Genomic DNA, 21852 nt, shown 5'->3' with positions numbered 1-21852 from the left:
AACCAAGCATTCCTTTCCAACGAAAAGATCGTTGTAAAGGCATGCGTGTGAAAGGCATGTGCGTGGTAAAAGTAACCATTCTGAAGGCAAGCGTGCTAATGACGCATTCGTGATACTGAAAGCATTAAAGAGGCATTGGTTGTTTTAGCAATCGCTATTCGGTCATACAATCGATTGACGGACCTGAGACAAGCAAGCACAAACGCGGGACGTCCTGGCCGCAATTGGCAACACTGCAGGCGCACTGACGCAGCGTTACAAGCAAGCAGGTCAAGTGCGCGCTTTCACTTTAAAACTGGGCTGCACCTGCGGCACTGGTGGCCCGTTGCGGCAGCCTTTATAGACTATTTGGGGACACTGACACTACTGTGACTGACAGTAGTGTCAGTGAGTGTCCCCAAATAAATAATAAAGGCCGCCAACACGGGCCACCAGTGCCGAGCGGCCGCCCCCAAGATAGCGCCGCCTGGGGCGGACCGTAAGCCCCCCCACCCCCCAGCTACGCCAGTGATTGCAGATTGCAGTTTTGGAACATAGAAATATCACCTATTTCCCACCCCTTGAGTGGGATTTACTCCTGTGTATTTTCTCCGCACGCATTGCAGAGAAATTCACATCAGTAAACACATTTACGCCAGTCAGGATTCCTTTGTGGATTCCTGGAAGGCTGTAAACCTATTTGCAATAGAAATTACCTTTGTCAATAAAGCCAATTTTCTTGTGGTCAAGAATGTGTTGAAACTCAGTTGTTTTGAAAATAGAAAAAACGTTTTTCATTATTTAATGTATTGGTATTACACTGTTCTCAGTGCAGCGAAAGACCCACTTCAAAGCACATCTGTGGGGAGGAAGGACATTTGCAGAGAAACCAGAGCATACATTCCAAGAACCACACATAGGGGTCTATTAGTATGGCGGGCGGATCCGCCCACCAAAACACACCGCCCGCATGCCATTTACCTCCTGCCATATTATGATGGCTGGAGGTACCGCGGTGGATGGGAAGACCGTCTGCCGCTTTTCTGCCCGTCGACGAGTAGACCGGGCAGAAAAGGGGTTGAATATGGTGGTGGTTTCTGTTAGAGACCGCCATCCATATTACACTGCAGGGGGAGAGCAGCCTTTTTGTGGCGGCTTTGCCGCCATGGAAAGGCATGTGGTGTTCGCAGTTGGGGGCCCGTTGCGGCATCCCAGGATGTTGGGGGGCCCATGGGGGGTACCTATGGTATGCTCCTGCATTTGCATGCACAAGGTGGCAGGCACCGCGCTCCGCAATGTAAAACATGCGGGATGCGCCCGCCATCCTAACTGGAATTGCGGGACTGCCGCACATACAGCGGGCGGTCGCATTTGCCATCACGATGGTCTGACCGTCATCGTAATAGACCCCATAGTGCGGTCACTCATGTAATAGCAACGTCCCCCAACCACTTCGCCCATAAACAAACAGGACACCATTGATTTGGTTTGGGACAGAGCCAATTAAACTTTGTTTAAGTTCAGCAAGCGATAAAGGCATTACCATGACAGCACAGACTGTACATTTCAAACAGTGCTTACACCACAACAGACATTATAACTGATGCACACATTTCCTACTTACATCCTTTTCTAAGGGTGGGCAGGACGGTGAGTTCCAGCCAACATGTTAAGAAGACACATGCATGTCAAAAGCCAACTGCGTACCACCTTGTCCCTGCTAGGGTACCTTGTGGCATCTTTGTCCATGTCCCAACATTGTTAGAATACCTGAGGAACAGCTAGAATTGTGAGGAAAACCGTCAGGTCAGGTCCCACTTGCTTCATTTGTGAACAAATAAGTGCCGGACCATCGTCAGGAGGCCACTGCAGTTTGCACCTCCCATTGCCCCGGCCAGCACTGTTGATGGCCAGACCAACAGAACTACTAGCCATCACATTACAATAACTGTGACAATTCCAGACTATTACAGGCCGCCAAAGCTATAAGAATGTCTTTGGCATCAGACATTAGTCATTTTTAATGTACATTTAATTTCTAAAGAAATGTTGTTGTGCTCCTCTCTAAATTTGACAAAACAGCGCCACAGTGTGGCAGACTGTCATAAGTGACAATGTTCACAATTAAGTGCCGGGACCCAGCACCAGGAACTAAGCGCTGCCACACTTTCCAACCAGCTCATCCCATAGATAACCTCTCATGAGGAGAATTTGGCGATAGTGTGCTCTAGTGCACCCCCCCCCCCCCCCCCACCCACGAATCGCATTTCTCTTTTTAATGCCTGCTTTCAAGTGGTGTTTTTTTGGAGCTAGGTGTTAGTAGATAGGGGTTTGCATCATTATGGTAGCACAGGAACGCCCATGTAAGACCCATGGAATGCCCCCTTGACGCAGAGTAACACCCAGCAGTGCTTTGCACAGCTTTGTGTTGCCTTATTTTTACAAGCCTATACCAATTTGTATTGGTTTTTAAATCCCCAAAAAGATTTTGCGTCGAGTCCGCATTAAACAAATACCACATACCTGATGCAAAACCTTTGTAAATCTGAGCCCTGGATGCAACGTGAAGGGAATTTCTGGAATTTCACAAAATCCGCAACAAGGTAGATGCGTTTTGGAAGTCAGTTCTAGAGGAACAAGCCATAGGAGTGTAGGGGTATTTCTCCAACATTAATCATTGTGTCACCAGGTGTAGAGACACTTTAGTTTAGGCGGCTAAATGGCTGAATAAAGTTGAAAAACGTAACAAATTTCACGAAAAATGGTGAACAATAACTGGAAAGTTAGCTGTTTGTATGAAAAACACTATCTAAGCCTACATCCATCGGGACGAAAAATGTTTTCCAGGAAAAATAAATCCGCCTACAAAAAAAAAGAACTGGGGAACATGTTTCTGTATAGCATTGTTAGTAGTAAAACCTCACCACCAGCCAAAGATGGGAGAACTGCTAATCTAGAATACTTCACTCCCTTTCAAAAGGGGATTTACAGTTTCACAGCTTCCTACAGTCTTCTTGTTAGTATGAAAGCAGCAATTTGGTGAGGTAACCTGGTATTTTTTCATATAATGCAAGATCAGGAGCAAATGCACTAAATAAAATATGGTAGTGATGGGTCCCATTCTCTCCAGGCCACGTATAACATGGACCACAGGGTCTATTGCTTCTTGTGGCACATTCTTTGTCTTGATAGAATCCATGCAAACATCAATGTGGGAGAGGAAGCTTCTTGTTGTGGTTCTCATCAAAATACAACAAGCACACAGGTCCCTGTAGAATGTGTGCCTTATGTTCCTGTAATGATCCAGGGAGGAAGGCTACATTCCTCTTCCCTTCCCAAAAAACACAAACTATGAGCTGAAAATTCCTTTTTTGTAATTATTGTAATTATTTGTTTAAGATTTTAAATAAAATTTTAAACAGAAAATAAAATAGTTGGAGTTGATTTCTGCTAAAAATGCAAATGGTGGAATCAGTTGTGTACAGAACTGAAAGTGCCGGTGTTGTTTTTCAGATGCATAAAAATGAGTTTTTTAGGTCCTTTTGAAAGTCGGTATAAGAAACATATTTCACATATCTCAAATGATGTGTGGTTAGTATGACAACAAATATGCAGTGTTTGAAATAAAAAAATGTCTCCCAAAAAAGATAGAAAATGTCTTGCACATAAAGCTATTATTGCGTTCACACCTCCTAAGGTGCGGATATGATTACTCACAATATGCTAAGACGATTCCTCCCCACTCAGAGCGCTCAACCCACCTTTCCAGGCAGCACATCGCACATTTCCATATGACCTAAGATAAAACTCCACCGTGCAATAGGTGAGCTTTGGAGGTGTACACGTGGGCTACACCATAGCTGCTTGTCCATTTGTAGTACATTCCTATGGATCTACGTCTCTATTTCTGATCAACATCAATTCCAGCCTTATAATAGAGATGTTAAATAATTATGATCTTATTACATCTTCAACTTGTACTAGCATTTATCAAGAAAATGGCTTTGTCATGCAAATTCATACGGCCGAAGAAAGAAAATAAGGCACATTACTAATAAAATATTTTATGAAGAATAGGATATCCAATGCTGTGTTACAAGACCTTATAACAAATTCATCACGAGAAACTTCAGCTAATATAATTCATTACATACATTTTTGTTCTAAGCCAATAAGTTTAGAGGACACAACTCCAAGTGATTCATTCTTCTCAATTACATTTCTTTATTCTTTTACCTTCAAACATTTTATTAACAAATTCTTTACCTCCGAAGCTATTTGTTTTATCATGAACGAGACACTTCCAAACCTTTTTTTTTTAAGTTTGAAGTTTATTGAAATAAAAACAGACAAAGGCAGAAAATGAAGAAACAATCATAAGTTATGGAAACTAAAAATCTCTCTTACAAAATAATGGCAACTTATTAAAGCTATGTCATACAGAAAAATAAAAATCGTAATAAATATCTGGAACACAAAGGAATAAGGGATCATCTGGAATAAGAAAAGCATATAAATAAAATGATAAACATTAGATGTAATGAAAAAACATTATAAGCAAATAAGAAAAATGCACCTATGGTGGTTTACGAACTTCAACATTACGTATTGGTGGGTTGGCAATCTCAGATAAATAGTCCGTGATGGGAATCTATAAAAGGTCACGTTTAATTGCTAAGGAAATGGGGGTAACAAAATTAGAGTCTAGACGGTGGTTAAAACAAACTGCATTCCACCAAGCAGTAAAGGAAACATCCTTAGCCTGTTTCCAATGTGATGTAATATGATGAAAAGCAATGGCTATTAAGAGGTCGAGCAATTTATGTTTGTGATGCGAGCCGGTGAAAGCAGGAGAAAGAGATCCTAGAAAAATGTGAATGATGGAAAAAGAAAAAGTAAAGTGGAAAATCTTTTGCAATTGGGACCAAACCAAGTGCCAAAAACGTAAAATGTGAGGACAATCAAATAACATGTGTTTCAAATCAGCTAAGGGACAAGGACAGGACCAACATGTGGAGGGAGTGTCTGGGGAGAACGATGACAGAGTTGATGGAGTAAAAAGTGTACGGTTATATATAAAGAATAAAGTTTGTGTAGTGTTAGCAGCTCTGGAAGTATTGTGAATTTTGGACCAGATTTTATCCCATAAAGTGAATGACCAAATTTGAGACAGATCTTTTTCCCAAGCCAACTCAACTTTAGATTTAGTACGATCAGTAGAGGACTGCAGAGATTTATAGATAAATGAAGCAGAAAGGGGTTGATCGAGAGCATTAGAAATTGAAAGATGCGTGACAGGAATAGAGTTGGTAATTGGGAGCGAAGCAAGGTATTGGGTAAGGGAAGGAATCAGTGTTAAATACTGTTTATGGGAAGAGGATGGCAGCGAAAATTGTGTTTGAAGGTCCTGAAAGGGAAGCGGATGCTTATTAGAAAGGAGTTGGGAAATCCATTTTAAACCAAGAGAATGCCAAGTTTTCCAATATAAGGAGCGATTACGAATTTTAAGGAATTTATTATGCCAGATAGGTTGAGTGTGAGTAGAGGAAGCCGAGGGATAAGTGGATAGTACGTAGGGACGAAGAAGAGAACAGGAATGAGAAATGATGGGGGAACGAAGAGATGATACATTAGAGGAAAAGGAGAGAACTTCTGTGAATTCATAAGGATGGAGTAAAGAAGATTCCAACGTAAGCCATAAGGGAGGAATATGAGGAAGATCCGAGGAGAGCCAACGCATGGCTTGTTTTAAGGAGAAAGCATTATGATATGATTTAAAGTTAGGGAACTTGATTCCGCCTGTGGACTTGTCTTTTTTCAGAGAAGAGAGAGCTATTCGAGATTTTTTACCCTTCCATAAAAATTTTATTAGAAGAGAATCTATCGACTTGAAATAATGGTCAGGAATACGAATTGGAATCATGGAGATAGTATATAGAACCAAAGGTGCGAGCATCATTTTGATGGAGTCTAAACGTCCCCACCAAGAAAGGAAGAGAGGGTTCCAACGGTCAATTGATGTGTTAATTTTATTAGATAGAGATTCAAAATTAAATTTGAGTGTGTCAGGGAGGCGGGGAGCAAACCAAACACCTAGATATTTAATCTTAGAGGGTTGCCAGGAAAAGCCAGAGGAGTCAAAGAGATGTTTTTGACATAAGAGATTTAAGGGTAAAATTTCGCATTTGTCAGTATTGAGACGATAACCTGAAACAGTGGAGAATGAAGAAACTTGATTGAGGAAGGAAGGAAGAGTTGTTTGGGGGTTTGAACAATAAAATAAAATATCATCTGCGTATACTGATAATTTAGCTTGTTTTTGAGAACCATATTGAAAACCAGTAATATTATCATCAAGACGAATTTTAGTTAAGAAGTGTTCTAGAGCTAGAATAAACAAAAGAGGGGAAAGAGGACATCCTTGACGTACCCCTCTTTGGAGAGGAAAGTAATCTGAAGTCATACCATTTGCAAAGATTGATGCGTGGGGACTAGAATAAAGTAAGGAAATAAGAGAAATAAATTTAGGAGGGAAACCAAACCAACAAAGTGCTTGAAACATAAAATCCCAACCTATTCGATCAAATGCCTTCTCGGCGTCCAGAGAGATAGCAGCAAGGGGAGTAGGTAGGGAGGGGGCTTTACTCAAAATGTTAAAGAAAACACAGGAATTGTCCGATGATAAACGACCTTTAACGAATCCGGACTGTTCAGGGCCAATGATTTCTGGTAGTAGGGGATCTAATCTAAGAGCTATAATTTTGGCAAAAATTTTATAATCAGTGTTTACTAGGGAGATAGGACGATAATTTTTACAGAGGGTGTGATCTTTATCTGGTTTAGGAATTAAACAGATTAATGCTTCTTGGAAAGTTCCCTGAGAAGATCCGGAATTCGAGAACGATTGAAATAACAAAAGGAGTTTAGGGAGAAGAAGGGAAGAGAAATGATTGTAGAATTCAATGGTAAAACCATCGGGCCCAGGTGCTTTACCGTGACGAAAAACAGAGACTGCATGTGAAATTTCAGAGATGGTGATGTCCAAATCCAATGGTTGGAAGTCAATGTGAGAAGAATCCGGAGAAGGAATATCTTGAAAATATGTGAGAAGATCCGTAGGGTCAGGAGTAGATTCGGGAGTATAAAGAGTTTTGTAGAACGAAACAAATTGAGCTAATATTTCCTTGTCTTTAAACAAAGAAACACCAGCTGGGCCTTGTAAAGATTCAATTTTAGTTCTTTCAGTACGTATTTTGAGATAGTTTGCAAGAAGTTTGCCCATTTTGTTTTGTCCGACGTAATAGCGGGAGTTGCATTTAAGAAGAGAATTCGAGGCAGCATTGGTGGTATATTTATTAAAGTCAATTTTGGCAGATATAAGTTCACGAAGGGAAGATTCAGAGTTAGAGTTATAATAGACATATTCTAGCTTTTTAATTTTATCTAAAATTTGAGTTGACTTAGAGATAGATTGTTTTTTCTTTTGAGAAACAAAATTAATTATGAAACCCCTTGCAGCCGCTTTAAATGAGTCCCATATCATGGGAAAGGAGGATTCCGGGAGATGGTTAAGTGTAAAAAATTTGGTGACAAAGGAATTAAAACGGGTGCAAAAATTGGAATCAAGGAGTAAAGAATTATTAAATCGCCATTGTCCTGAGTGAGGGGAGAACGGGATAAGGTCAATATCTACAAAAACAGGAGCATGATCCGAAATTAAAATGGAACCTATATCTGAATGAATAGCAAGTTGTGCTAGGGGTTTGCTGAGGAAAAGGTAATCAATACGAGATTGGGAGTGATGGGTGGGGGAATAAAAAGTATACTCTCTAAGGGCAGGGTTACATAGCCTCCAAATGTCAACTAAAGCGTTATTTCGTATAGATGTGACAAATTGGGAATGCATTTTGGAGGGAACAAATTTAACTTTTGAATTTTTATCTAAAAAGGGATCAAAAACTTGATTGCAATCACCACCAAAAATAACATATTTTTCATTAAGAGTTACAAGCTTATCAGAAATAGCAGGCCAAAACAGTTTATCAACACCTGTAGGAGCATAGACATTAAAAATAACTAAAGGGATTTTATCAATAAGAAGATTAACGAGAACCCAACGACCATTAACATTGCATTCTTGTGAAGTAACTGAAACAGCTAACTTTTTATGACATAGTATAATTGTACCATTTTTCTTACCTAAAGCGGGAGAGTAAAAGACGTGACCCACCCAAGAACGTTTAAGTTTGGTAGCCTCCGTTTCTGTAAGGTGGGATTCCTGGAGGAGGGCTACATCGGCTTTAAGCCTAGTCAAATGTGTTAAAACTCTTTGACGTTTAATAGGGTTATTTAAACCCTTAACATTCCAAGTAACTACTCGGAATATAAAATATTAAGAAAATGATAAAAAGAGATGCTGAAGTAAAAGTAGAAAATGAGTGGTGAGGAAAAGGGAGAAGTAGTGAGAATGCGAAAAAGAATCTGTAAGAGAAATACATAAAGAGAGAAAATCAAGAGTAAGGTAATTGAAAAGAAGAGAAAAGAGTAAAGAGAGAAAATAGAGAGAAAGGACATTAGGGAGAATAGAAGAAAGTTAGAAATGAGTAGAAACATAACAAGAAATACAGATGAGAACTGAGGGGTGACGACGCCAGAAGAGGACGACATCAACAACAGAAACTCACGCCATCGAACACCTGAGGAATCAGCTTAGGGTCAATTGAAGGGAGCAAAAATACACCGGGATGAAGAACATGAGGAGAGGATCTGTAAGAAGACAAAAATGGAAAAGAAGAAGTTAGGAGTACATAAGAGAACCAAATATAGAAACTGCGCAATACTAGGACAAAATATACTAGGAATAGGTGTAGACAGTAGGATGGAGGAAATCGAGACTAGGTACACTAGGGTAACAAAAGGATGAACATTTTAGTCGAACAGGAGAAAACATGAATAATTAAACAGGTCTTGCAGTGTCCATGTTGATGGTTTCATGGTGACGGAGAAATTCTTCAAGGACATGTGGATCTTCGAAAGTTGTTGTCTTGTCCTTGTAAGTGACCTTGAAGAGGCAAGGGTGGAGGAGACCAAATCTGGCACCAAGATCTCGTAGTCGTGGTCGTAATTCAAGGAACTGTTTCCGGCGGTCAGCTGTTACTTTAGCTACATCCTGAGAAAGATACAAGCGGTGACCTTCCCACATAACTTGTTTCTTAGCTTTTGCTGCTGAAAGAACTTGAAGAAGGTCAGTATATTGTAAAAACAGCATGATGACTCCGCGGGGTTTGGTGGAAACTTTTGGACCAAGTCTATGTGCACGCTGAATATTGAGTGAAGAAGAAGGAGGAAGATCCAAAATTTTTGGTAAGAAGGTTTGGAAGAAGGCAGTTGGATTGGACCCTTCTGTAAGTTCCGGAAGATTGTAAAGGCGTAAATTATTTCTACGATTTCTATTTTCCAACTCCTCAGTCTGCCTTCTTAAGAGAGAGACATCCTTCTCCAACATTGAAATTTTTGAACATGAAGTTTGAAGAGTCTCCGTGGATTGTTCCACCAAAAGAACCCGCGATTCAAGAGTAGACCATTTGTCATGAAGAAATTGCAGGGTTTTTGTTGTTTCAGCCATGAAGGGTTTAAGCGCACGAAGTTCTTCAAGGATTAGATCCATGGATGCTGAGTGCGACGCGGATCCTGGAGAGGGAGGATCCTTTTTCTGATGTTTCGTAGAGCCAGGTTGTAAAAGCTTACTGGAGGTATTAGATTTAGGAATTGCCCCACGGGTAACATCCGGTTTAGGGGAAACAAGGTCATCCATGTTCTGCGTCGTGGAATCAGAGTCTGAGGAATGACGCAGTTTGGTCTTAGAAGCAGTAAGCTTGAGGGTGCGCAGTTTCCCCATATAAGGCAAGGGAGAAAAATAGCAGTGCTACTCCAGATTCGAAGAAAAAAGGTTCTGTGATAAAGGCACTATTTGGTGTGATGTTAGAAAGTACTGAATAAGATGCGTGAAATAAGGATCAAAAGTTATTGATATCACACACAGCCTCTCCGCAGGAGTTCCTCCAGAAGATTATAGAACTGTGCCACAAACTAGTCACCACATGAAAGTGAAAATCCAAGCACAAGGACTAGCTTAGTAATGAGGAGAAAGTCTGAACATAAAAGTCACTGGCCAAGAGGAAAATAACTGTTTCCATTCCATTCAAGTACAAGCATTGTTGCAGGCATGTCAAGCCTGTGAAGTAAATTGCTGTGAGAAGCGTTGCTCTGTAGAAAGAATGCAGCGTGGAAACGTTAAGTATTTTGAAGGAAACAGGCACTTGAGGTGGAAAAACGAAAAAGAAATGTTGCTGCTGAAGAGCTATGGGGTAAATGCGCAATTAGTTAGTGTCATATTTCGAGGTGTGCTGAGGAAGCGCTGTGGCGCGCAAAACAAAACATTCACCGGCTGAGGAGAAACGCGGTAAAAGTTGAGAAAATGGCGGCCGCCGAAATAGCGAGCCGCGTCATTAATAAAAAGTGCGCAATTGAACGGAGTAGAGGGACGAAGTTGGCATCATTCTGCTCACCTCATGCTCCGATGTTTGAAAAGTTTATCGCGTCCGCGAAAATCCGGGAAATGCTGTGGAAATCGCTGATGTCGGCGCTCGAACAGCGGAGCTCCGAAGTCAAGCCGCCATCTTGTGCGGCGCTCAAGCCACGCCCCTCCTTCCAAACCTTTTTAATCTTAAGATCCCCAGGCAGCAGCAGTTCCTTCCCTAATGTACTCAATCTTTCTGCTTAGTCAAAGAGACAGAGGATTCAGTGCCTCTGGGAAGAGAGGATGCTGCTTCAGCAGTCCTGTTATCTTCAGTCTACTTGTTCCAATTGACAGAGTCTTTAATTATTCTTTCTCACCTAGAGTGCATGGTAGGTACTCCCATCGTCTAGGATGTCTCAATTCTTTCACAGAACCTTCTATCCCTAGGTTCAATTTACATTTTACTTTATGTTTGTACATCTCTAATCCCTTCGGCTATGGCATGGTCCTCCTCCTGTAGGCGAACCTTCTACAAATGTTAGTTGTTTCTTTTAATAAAAGTGCATTGCATCTATACAGTTTCACTGTACAATTAGTCTTTCTAAGTGCATTTGTGGCAGAGTAACAAAGGGTGAGATAGGAAAAAGTATTCAATGTAATTATCCGTAGCATAAACATATATGAGGAAGAACGTCAATAAATCTGATGTTTTAGGGCCCCTTCCAAGCTGTTATGTTATGTTATGTTATCCGGGATTTCTAAAGCGCACGGTTACTCCGAAGGGCATCCCGGCGCTACAACTGGGAGAAAGGGCTAACAGGAGCGTGACAATGGGCTAACAGAAGTCAACTATTGTTAAAAAAGAAAAGTTTTCAGTAATTTCCTGAAAGGAAGAAGATTGTGTGTCTGTCTCAGCTCCAAAGGGAGACTGTTCCATATCTTTGTTACCTGGAATTGAAATGAGTGTCCACCGATTCTAGCCAAAGAAAAATTGGGAACGTAGACTAAATGCTGTTATAGAGAACCTGCATCGACTATTGTCGTATTCCGGTTTACAGCAGGTCTCTCAAGTGAGATAGTTACATAATGTTTCACTTTGTTCTGTCTTGAGGAGTCAAGTACTCTTTTTGGTATTGTTCAGTTTATAACTCTTCAGGAGGGCATAGCTTCAGCGGCTTGTGTAAATGTATCTCTAATTGTATTTAGTATACATTTCTCAATCCGTTCTTACATTTTCGAAATACCATCAAAAGTATTGCATTCTCTAGTATCAATTGAATCTGAGCATTTCCTCCTTTTACGTTTTCTAGGAAGTAACAACCTCACATTTTCTTAAATTCAGTTATAACATAGTCATTACCTAGTTCAGTTATAACCTAGTGCTCACACAGATCCTGCTAATTAAATCTCACCATGCATTTCTTAAACATTTTCCTGTAAAAACAGCCAAAAAGTACTTTACTCCCAGTTTTACAATGGCCTAATTAATATCCAAGGCTCTTAACATAACTAATGGGGTTGCTCATTGCCAAAAAGACCCAAAAGGGCCTAATGAGGTTCCCCTTAAATTTACCCTTCACTCCTTTTGGGGATTCACAAAGGTTCCCAATATAATGTCTAGATAACCTCAACAATTGCATGGTTCTAGGCACACTCCTGGAGAATAGTTGTGAATTAGCAATTGCACTAATGTGTAAGTACTTACACTGAATCTTAGTGCATCTGCCTCTGACAAGACACATGTGGAACTAAGGTGCAGGTGCATTGTGAGAAGGTTTTCAATGACTCTCTGTCTTAGAATTACCTCCTATACAAATTGCCTTCATAAAATAGCTGAAGTGCTCAGGAAAAAAATAAATCTTAAAGGAAGGGCTCACACCAAAGGTGCTTCCATAGACAGATGCCTCTTTGACTTTTACTGTTCTCAGAAGCAGCAGGGGACACTTTATAATATTAGTATATGTTGTCTGAAGCCTGATAAGAGCAACTAATGGCTACAGTGGGTTACATACATTGGCCAAGCCAATAGGTCTCGCCTTTATATGGCAAATGCTGTGCTGTTGGCTTTGCCAATGATTTCTTCTTTTTACTTTAGTGCTCCATCATGGCAGATACACATTTTAGAACAATAAATTAAAAGGAAAAAATATAGTGTACAAAAGTACAAAACTTTATTAGAGTAGCTTGCCATTACCAGTCAGCTGCTGAGCCCCCCAAAAATACAAAGCGTTAAAACATGAATGCAGAATGGGCGGTGCGGGCATGGAACAACAGACAAGCATAGTCTATGGAAATACATTTATGGTAGTTTGATCTGCAAAACGCCATGCGATGATGCTGAAGGTCATGAACGGTCCTCTTAGCCAACATCTAAAGCCACCTGAAGCACATTAGCCAATGGCAGAAAGGGGTTGTCCAAAAATCCCTTTTGCTGTATGTTGTATGTTTGTTGTGTGTTGTGTGTTGTGGTGTGTGTACGCTGAAGTTGTCTGCAAGCAAAACCTGGAAAAGGTTTATTTTTGTCATATCATTAACTGGCAAATAATATTGAAAGCTGAGTATGCCAACAACCATTTAATGAGTTTTTAAATAGATGAGGAGTAACCTTTTTGGAAGAGGCACATTATTTATATGGTGATTATAATATGCATTCCTGGAATTACAGGTAAATCATCACTTTTGTCAAAGCGCATGGCACATTCTGAGTGCTGAATGGGTAATGAGCTGGTTTATGCCATCCTGAAAATCTCTCTCTCTTCTCACTCTGTATTGTCCTCACCATCTCTCTCTACTCTTCACTGATCCAATGAAGAGGTATCTGGTAGGACCAGCAGTCCTATTCAGGGGCATATTATCAAGGACGTCGTTAAAATTATCGCCGGTTTAGCGGCAGAAAACTGCTGCTAAAGCTGCAATAATGGGCCTGATAATATGTCCTGGAGATTTCCAATAGAATCCCATGTTCACACCAGAACAAGGACTTCTGTTGGAATTCACAAGGGCGTATTATCAAGCTCATTATCACCGCTTTAGCAGCGGTTTTCTGCCGCTAAACCGGCAATAATTTTTAACGCAGTTCTTGATAATATGCCCCGAGGTGAGTTAAATGCAACCTCCAAATTTTTCAGGAGATCCTACGTTGATTGCTAGCCAATTTAGAGCATTGACTTTGTTGATGCTCTAATTAACCTCATGCGCGCTAGCAGAATTCCGCTCGCACGCTGAGATTTTTTAAATCGCATGTTACGTGACGAGCTGGGCTCGTCATCAGCGTGCGAGGAGGCTACGCCATGACGAGCCCAGCTCGTCATCAGCGTGGAAGGGGTTAAAGAATTAGAGGATTGATGCAGAGGATCAGGGATGCCTGAGTCTTCGGAACTCTTTATAAGATTATTCCTGGGACAATTAATAAAAGCTTTACAACACAATAATTCAGTATTCAAAGTCAAACCCATAAAGGTTTACTGAAATTCGGATCATCACAGAAAGCAAAAAAAGTGAGAAATAGCTCAAATCAAACTTGTCAAAGACATAATCCGTGAGGAGGAACATACGGTCTACCTCCAAAGTAAGCAACTAGCCAGACCCAAAGTATAGTTCAGCAAGAGGTCAAACATAGAGTCCGCCCCCAAAGAAAGTAAGCCAAAAGACTTGAAGTATGAACCGAATGACATACTAGCACAAAGTATGCTTAATTAGAAAAACAGGAAAAGTTAAAAAATAAAACGAGCAAGCAGACTCGCATGGAGTATTCAATTTAAAAGGCAGTAAAGTCTGACACACTGGCAAAATGCAGCGTAGGGTTTTAAACAGAAAAAGTCACACACTGGACATTGTGTGAAATGAAATATTAGGGCTAGGCTAACATTGTTATACTTGAAAATTACTTTTATTATTTGAGTACACAAATAATAAACATTTAGGAACATCTACTTTCCTGAACATCAATAAACAAAATATGAATAATAAACAGGCTAGATGATTGTGTGTTTAGTAAGAAACAAATACAATGCCTAGTTGAAGCAACATATGGCCTTTGCAGGAAACAACAGCAAATGGCCTTGAAATTGTTCCAGAGGCAAGAACATCCCACTGCTTCCCCGCCCCGAGAAGGGCACATTGATACATTCTGAAAAGAATTTGTATTTCTCTTATATATCTAAAATGGAATATCCCACAGCAACATACACATAGAAACTCTCGTTCACCGTGAAAGAAAAGTGCAAATTGTTTCTATGCCAACGTCAAAACACGCTGGCTGCGGCTTTGTCTTCGAATGAGGCATAGTATATTAACTTGAAACACACCAGAATTAGGCATTCATTTCTAATTATTAAAAAACACTCTTATAACTCTATGTAGCGATTGCTTCTGCACAGCAAAAGATGCTTTGTGCCCCTCGTGTGATGAGGTCAGAAGCAAGTTACCATTGTAGTCAGTCTACTTTGTCCACTGCTAGTCACAGGACATTTGCAAACATGCAGAAAAGGACACCTCCATGTGTCCCACATGTCGAGTCGGGGTACCAAGGACTGCATCTCATTTCTGTGCCTCAGTTTATCCCATTTATCCGTTTCCACCTCAGTAGTTAGCTCACACCAGGGACATGATGTTGGGCACCAACAGGAGATACTTTTTCCAAAGCTTCTATCATTTCACTTCCATGGCTCCAGATGTTCCTCCAAAGTTGATCCAGAATGACATCTATGCAGAGGTAGCTTGTGAAGCCTGTCTGTGGTCCACTCAGGGATGAGCCATGCACTGGTGTAAGTGACTTTTCATTGTAGAAGTAGGTGACCTGGCTGCCTTTCTCTTCAGTCCTGACACTTGGCAAAGACCCTGGATGGAGAGAAGGACGGCGATGGCTGTTTTTTCTCTCTAGTGCCAAGTCATTTAAGTGAAGGCCCCATGCTAACCATTGATCCTCTGATGTGTCTATGGACAAAAACTCCTTAGCAGCAAAATGAAAGTGAATATCAGAAGTCCTCTTACACTTAGAGGGTCGCCACTCTCCCGTGGGACACCTGTACATATCTCCCCTCTTGCCTTCTTCGTCCCATGCTGCAATTGAGGTTTGAATGCATTTTCAGGGATGTTGTGAGAGCCAGGCACTTCTTACTCTGAAGCAACAGAGGATACTTAGATGTTTGAGCAAATCTTTATAACAGAGTAAGAGCTAAACTGAGGTGGTGGCACTGAAACACACCTCAGATTAGATTTTTTAATTCTCAGATATAGCTGCTTGTTAGAAATGGGGGTCTCTAGTTGGCAGAGGTAGATACCTTTGTCCAAATATGGACCCTTGCTGCTAGTCAGGGTAAAGGGGATACACACTTTAGATAACCCATGCTGATCCCCTTGGTAGCATGGCACAAGCAGACAGGCTTATCCCAGAGGCAATGTGTAAAGTATTTGTACCAACTCTCATAGTAACATAGTGAAAACGCCACAAATGGACACCACACTACTTTAGGAAAATAATCTTTATCTAAACTTAACAAGACCAAAATGACAAAACTCCAACAGACACAGTTAAAAATATGACTTTCAAAAGGTTTCAAGAACTTGTACCATAGAATACAATGGATGAGTGACTTTTATACAAATAACCTGTAGTTGTGTCAAAATTCAACAGCAGCAGAGTGAAGAAGCATCGAAAACAAAGAGATGCGTCAGTTCCTGAGAACTTGGGGAGGCGATGCGACAGTTCTGCTGCACACAGGAGAAGTGATGCATCGAATCCGGTTTGTAGGTGGAAGTGATGCGGTGATTCTTCATGACGGTTCCGGTCTGCAGGTGATGCATCGAATCCAGTCTGTAGGTGGAAGTGATGCGGTGATTCTTCATGACGGTTCCGGTCTGCAGGTGATGCGTTGGGAAAACTTGTCGCACAGGTGCGATGTGTGGAAACCCAGGATGTGTTGGTAATCGATGTGGCAGCAGCAAGCGGCGCTGCGTCGGTTTTCCTCGGCCGTGACCCCTTGATGCGTCGATTCTGGCAGCAGCAACAGGCGCTGCAGCAGTTTTGGTAGCGGCGCGGTGATGAATGGAAATTCTTCTCGCACCATGGAGATGCGTCAGAAAAACAGCTGCAAGAAGAGCGATGCATTGTTTTTGTAGTTCTTCAAGTTCCTTCTCTCTTCCAGCTCCCAAACAGGAGAAATCAACCTCCAGAGGTCAAATACTGGCACAGGCTTCTCCTGGCAGGTCAGAACTCACAACAGCAGAGTTCAGGGGAGCTGGGGGTGAAGTCTTTGTGTCCCTGAGACTTCAGAGCAGGAGGCCAGAATACACACGCCCTTGGAGATCTCCTTCAAGCAAGGGACACAGCACACAGCAAAGTCCTTCTCCTTTCCTTGGTAGAAACATCAACTGCAGGCCAACAGCACACAGCAAAGGGGCAGTACTTCTCTTCAGTCTCTCCAGCTCTTCTCCTTGGCAAAGAGTCCTCTTGAATTCCAGGGATGATCCAAATGTCTAAACCCCTCTTTTATACAGTAAATCTCTTTGTTCTCTCCTGGCCCAGGCCACTGAGCCCAGTCCAAACCAGTTCTGGGGGCACTTTGCAAGTGCACAACAACCTCCAATGTCAGTGTGAGCCCTGGCTCCAGACATACCACAGGGGGCGGAGCCATCATTGTGGAGGGCAGGCACAGCCCTATTCAGGTGCAGGTGCTACTCCTCCCACCACTCCAAATGCAGATCAGACCTATTCAACCTAGCGCTGACTCATCCAGACTCTCTGGAGCCACTGCACATCCCCAGCCCCTGTCACTCCAAAGCCAGACAGCCAATACACATCCTAGCAGAGGCACACTGGATGGCTAAGCAGGAAAATAGCTACTTTATAAAACATTTTTTTTCAAACACAGAATGTAAAAATCACCCTAACCTAAAGATGCATTTTAAAATTCTGAGTTCAGGTATAATAAACTTTATTTTCCTATCTGGTTCCCAGAGGCAGTTATGCTTATAAGATGTTATAAGCAAACTCTCCATTCTATCCTATGGGAACAGATAGCCTTACAATAGTGAAAAACAAAATTGGCAGTATTTCACTATCAGGACATGCCATACACATCAGGGCATGTCCTACCTTTCACATACACTGCACCCTGCCCACAGGGGTACCTTGGGCCTACCTTAGGGGTGACTAACATGTAAGGAGAGGGAAGGTTAGGGCCTGGCAAGAGGGTGCACTTGCCAGGTCGACATAGCAGTTAACAAACTGCGCACAGGCACTGCAGTGGCAGGCCTGACACAACTTTTCAGGGCTACTCATGTGGGTGGCACAAATAGTGCTACAGGCCCACTAGCAGCATTTGATTTACAGGCCCTGGCACACTCAGTGCACTTTACTAGGGGCTTATCAGTAAATCAAATATATCAGTCAGTCACGGATAAAAATCATAATAACAATTTACACAGGTAGCACTTGCACTTTGACACTGATCAGCAGTGGCAAAGAGCCCAAAGCATCTAAGCCAGCAAAAACGAATCCAACACAGTATTAAAAATACAGGAGGTAGAGGCAAAACAGCAGGAGAAACCATGCCAAGGATGCCGGGTCTAACACTACTACAGATGAACAAAGAAAAGTGTCCTACTTCCAAGGCAGACTCTCTTATTAGTGTCACAAATCTCAGAGCATGTCACCAGAACAAGGACAGAAGTTTTTTTCCCTTATGTTATGTCATGGTATACCATGAGGCCATGTCATGTTCTGTCGTGTTCTGCCATGTTGTGATATGACCTGAAACTCGTCTCATGAATTAGGTCTTCTCAAGTCTTCCTGAGAACCACATAGGGTTATCTTTAGCTCTGTAAAGGGTGCATGAACTGGCAGCTTACTTGTCTATTTATTATAGAAACATGAACATGAATTACCATAACAATGCATGTATCTTACCCCAAGTGATGGTGCTTCATTTACAACAAATGCTTTTTAAAATGTACATAATCTGTATGTTTATGTTTGTTTGCAGTGATAAAATGTTCCCAGCATTTGGTTTCGGGGCCCGGATACCACCGGAATACAAAGTAGGTGCACAGGTGAATCATTTGCATTTATTTTGATTTTTTTATATCCAAATGCATTTACAAATACTGAGATTTTTGCAGCTGATGCAAAATGCAGAAGACTGAGTTCATGCTTATGTAAAAGTTCTTGGGCGGAGGAAAATGGCTGCCCTCAGCAAAATGGGAGTAGGGCGTGGCCATAGACACGTGGCCATAGACATAGTCAACTAGTGAATGTGTATATGACAACATATACGATCTCTTCTTAGATACTCATTTATATGTGACTAGCGTGCAACTTTTCTTATGATGTAACTTTTGCAAAGCGCTCGAATACCCTCATTGGGTCTAGTCCGCGCTATATAAATCTCTATAAATAAATAAATAAATAAATGATCAACAACCCCAGTTGTTAACTGAACAATCAAGGTCAAAGTGAAATTATGGTTTGCTTTGGTTGTAGCACCAGAACAAATATTTAACAAACCATGAAAAGCACTGCCAAACTTAACTTAAACTTTACTTAAAGTAAAGGTATGGTTACAAGTTAAAACCGGAGAAACACTGAAACTTGCAAGCTGTGTTTAACTCTGCAGTTCATGACTCACAAACTATAACTTATACACCGAACGCAATACTTATGGCCTCAGAAACTTAACACAACATGGAAAAACACGTAAAAGCACATGTATACTTAAAAACACAATAGATATTCAGGCTCACACACAGATTTAAAAGAAAGGAAAGCATGTCAACCACTGACGACATTATTATCTGTCTTCTGTAATTTGCTGCAGTGTTCTTGCAGTTACTAATGATGTGATTAGCCGTGTGACAAATCATTCATTTACTAGATTGGGGGATTAGTTTGATTTATTTCCATAATGGAATAATGAATCCATGAGTAGGCTCGTGAGAAAGCTAAAATCAATTTCCTGAAAAAAGCATGAACCTTCTTCGATGTAACTGGCACGGATATTTGCTCACAGTGAGGAGGTGATGCATGGAACTTGATGTGAGTGAGGTAGGCCATATTTGGGTTGTGTAATAGTGAGTGACAGTCATGAGAGAGATGAGGGGATTTATGATATATTTTAATCCTGAGGCATACTTCCAGCCTCCAGGACTGATATTCCACGTGGACAGTTCACAAAGGAAGCACATGGAACTGATGCAGGGTGCCAGCTTCATGTGAAACCTTTAAGAGCGTCATCATCCACAGCCAAGTGTCAGAGCTTCCCTCGTGTGTAAACTGCACTTTGGACTCCTTCCTGCAATGCTGCCACATTGTCAAAGGCAGAGCATCCACTCAGCTCTGTGTTAGATTGCACATTGAAATGTCTGATGCAATGGGTCTTCAGTGGTCCCTTACCTTGGGGCTAAGCATTCCTAAAACACACCATGGCAGCAACAAAAAAAATATCCGTCGTATAAGCTGCTCCCACAACTCAAGCTATCCAGGCTCATATACCCCAGTGGCAGCTGGTGACCTTTAAGTGTTATGTGGCATGATCCTTCGCTCGTGAGTGAGTGACCGTACCTGACTGCTACTTGCCAGGTTTGGGGGTTTGCTGACAGATGCTTGCACTCAGTCCAGTCTCTCTCTCTCACACTCTCTCTCTCTCTCACTCTCTCTCGCTCTCATTCAGTTTCATTCTCTTACTCTCATTCACACTTGCACTCACTTTAACTTACTCTGACTCAGTCGGTCTCACTGACTCACACAGTCTCACTCATTCTCACTTGCTCTCACACAGCTCGATTCATTTTAATTCCTTCAATCTCACTCTGACTCACTCAGTCTCACTCAGTCTGACTCACTCATTCTCACTGTGACTCACTTTGACTGACACATTCCCACTCAGACTCATTAGGTCTCCCTATAATCCACTTGTTCTCCCTGAATCACACAGTCCTACTCCTTCAAAGTCACTAAATGTCTCTCTGACTCACACAGTCTCACTCAGTCACACTCATTCTGACTCACTTAATCTCACTCTGACTCACTCAGTCTCACTCATTTACTGTCAATGTCAGTAATTCTTACTTAGCCTCGCTCTGACTCACTCATTCTGGTTCACTCAATATCACTATGACTCGCCCAGAGTCACTCAGTCTCACTCATTTGCACTCATTCTGACTCAATATCACTCTGACTCACTCAGGTTTACTCAGTCTCACTTATTCTCACTGTAACTCATTGAATCTCACTTAATAACACTTTGAGTCGTCTAGTCTGATTCAGTCTCAATCAGTCACACTCATTTTCACTCTGATTCACAGTCTCACTCATTCTCTGACTCATTCAGACTATAACTTACTCAGTCTCACACACCGTAATAATCAGTTACACACACTGTCATTCGCCCTTCACTCCCATTCATGTTTACTCATACTCACTCTTGCTGTCACTCATTATCACTCCTTCCTTGGCAATCTCTCACTTTCACTCACTCACACACTCACACACCTACACATGTACACATACATAGACACATAGAAATGCTCACACATACACACAGTCTCTCACAGACTCATAATCTATTGTATACACAGACAGCAATTACATGTTTTTCTGCTTCTCTTGCTGCTTGCACAGGTTCCATTTGGACTCCTGCTCCTCTCTGCTTCTGGAGAATGATGAAACTAAAACCTCAAACCTGTGCAGTCATATATTTGATGTTTCAGCCTCTGCTGTCTGCTCTTTCACCCTGCCCTTTCCAAATTCTGTGATTTTTGGAAAGGGTGTGGTGACTGACTGATTGGCATGTCGCCCTTGCTAACTTTCTCTGTGATGCTTTTGAGGAAGGCACTGGAGCATCCAAGAGCCCCAAGGCCCAGTTTCGGACAAGACCTGGGGGCATATTATTAAGGACTGGTGTTAAAATTATCGCCGTTTTATCGGCAGGAAATATCACATTTCTCCAACCTGCCGATCTCAGAAGTCTGCTAGGAGCATACTAGTTGAAGGTGGTCCTAGTTTTGTATACCAGGCACAGGGCCTTAAAGATCACCCGCCTCCTCACTGGAAGCCAATGGAGAGTTCTCAAGCCCTCCCTTACAGACATGTGTTAGGCACTCCCAGGACCAACCAAGCAGCCACATTTTGGATGACCTGAAGCTTATTTAACAAATACTGGTTGGCATTTAAATACAGGGCACTACTGTAGTCAAGACGAGATATGATTAGAGCAATGACCACTAACACCTTTAACTCCCAGGTAGAAAGGGAAGAATTTTCTTTAAGATCTTAATGATCCAAAGGCAAGAACTCACCGTTCAATTGACATGGGTGTCAAATGTCAATGTGCTGTCAAAGACCACCCCCAGATTGT

The 21852-nt window shown here is 41.6% G+C and overlaps 1 protein-coding gene across 3 annotated transcripts in view; it reads left to right on the top strand.

Annotated features, from left to right (window-relative positions):
• The window catches only part of CPNE4 (copine 4), a 1444425-nt gene that overhangs the window by 1280923 nt on the left and 141650 nt on the right, over positions 1–21852 (top strand). For 2 of the 3 annotated variants that reach the window (XM_086942069.1, XM_086942067.1), the window contains one exon: positions 18484–18550. In XM_086942069.1, the coding sequence (XP_086798195.1) occupies positions 18484–18550 (67 nt within the window). The remainder of the gene's footprint in view (positions 1–18483; positions 18551–21852) is intronic. The other variant, XM_086942068.1, reaches the window with a different exon arrangement.

The sequence above is a fragment of the Lissotriton vulgaris genome, chromosome 10 (genome assembly GCF_964263255.1).
Source record: "Lissotriton vulgaris chromosome 10, aLisVul1.2, whole genome shotgun sequence".
NCBI classification, from domain to species: Eukaryota; Metazoa; Chordata; class Amphibia; order Caudata; family Salamandridae; genus Lissotriton; species Lissotriton vulgaris.
This window is presented reverse-complemented; position numbering and strand designations above follow the sequence as displayed.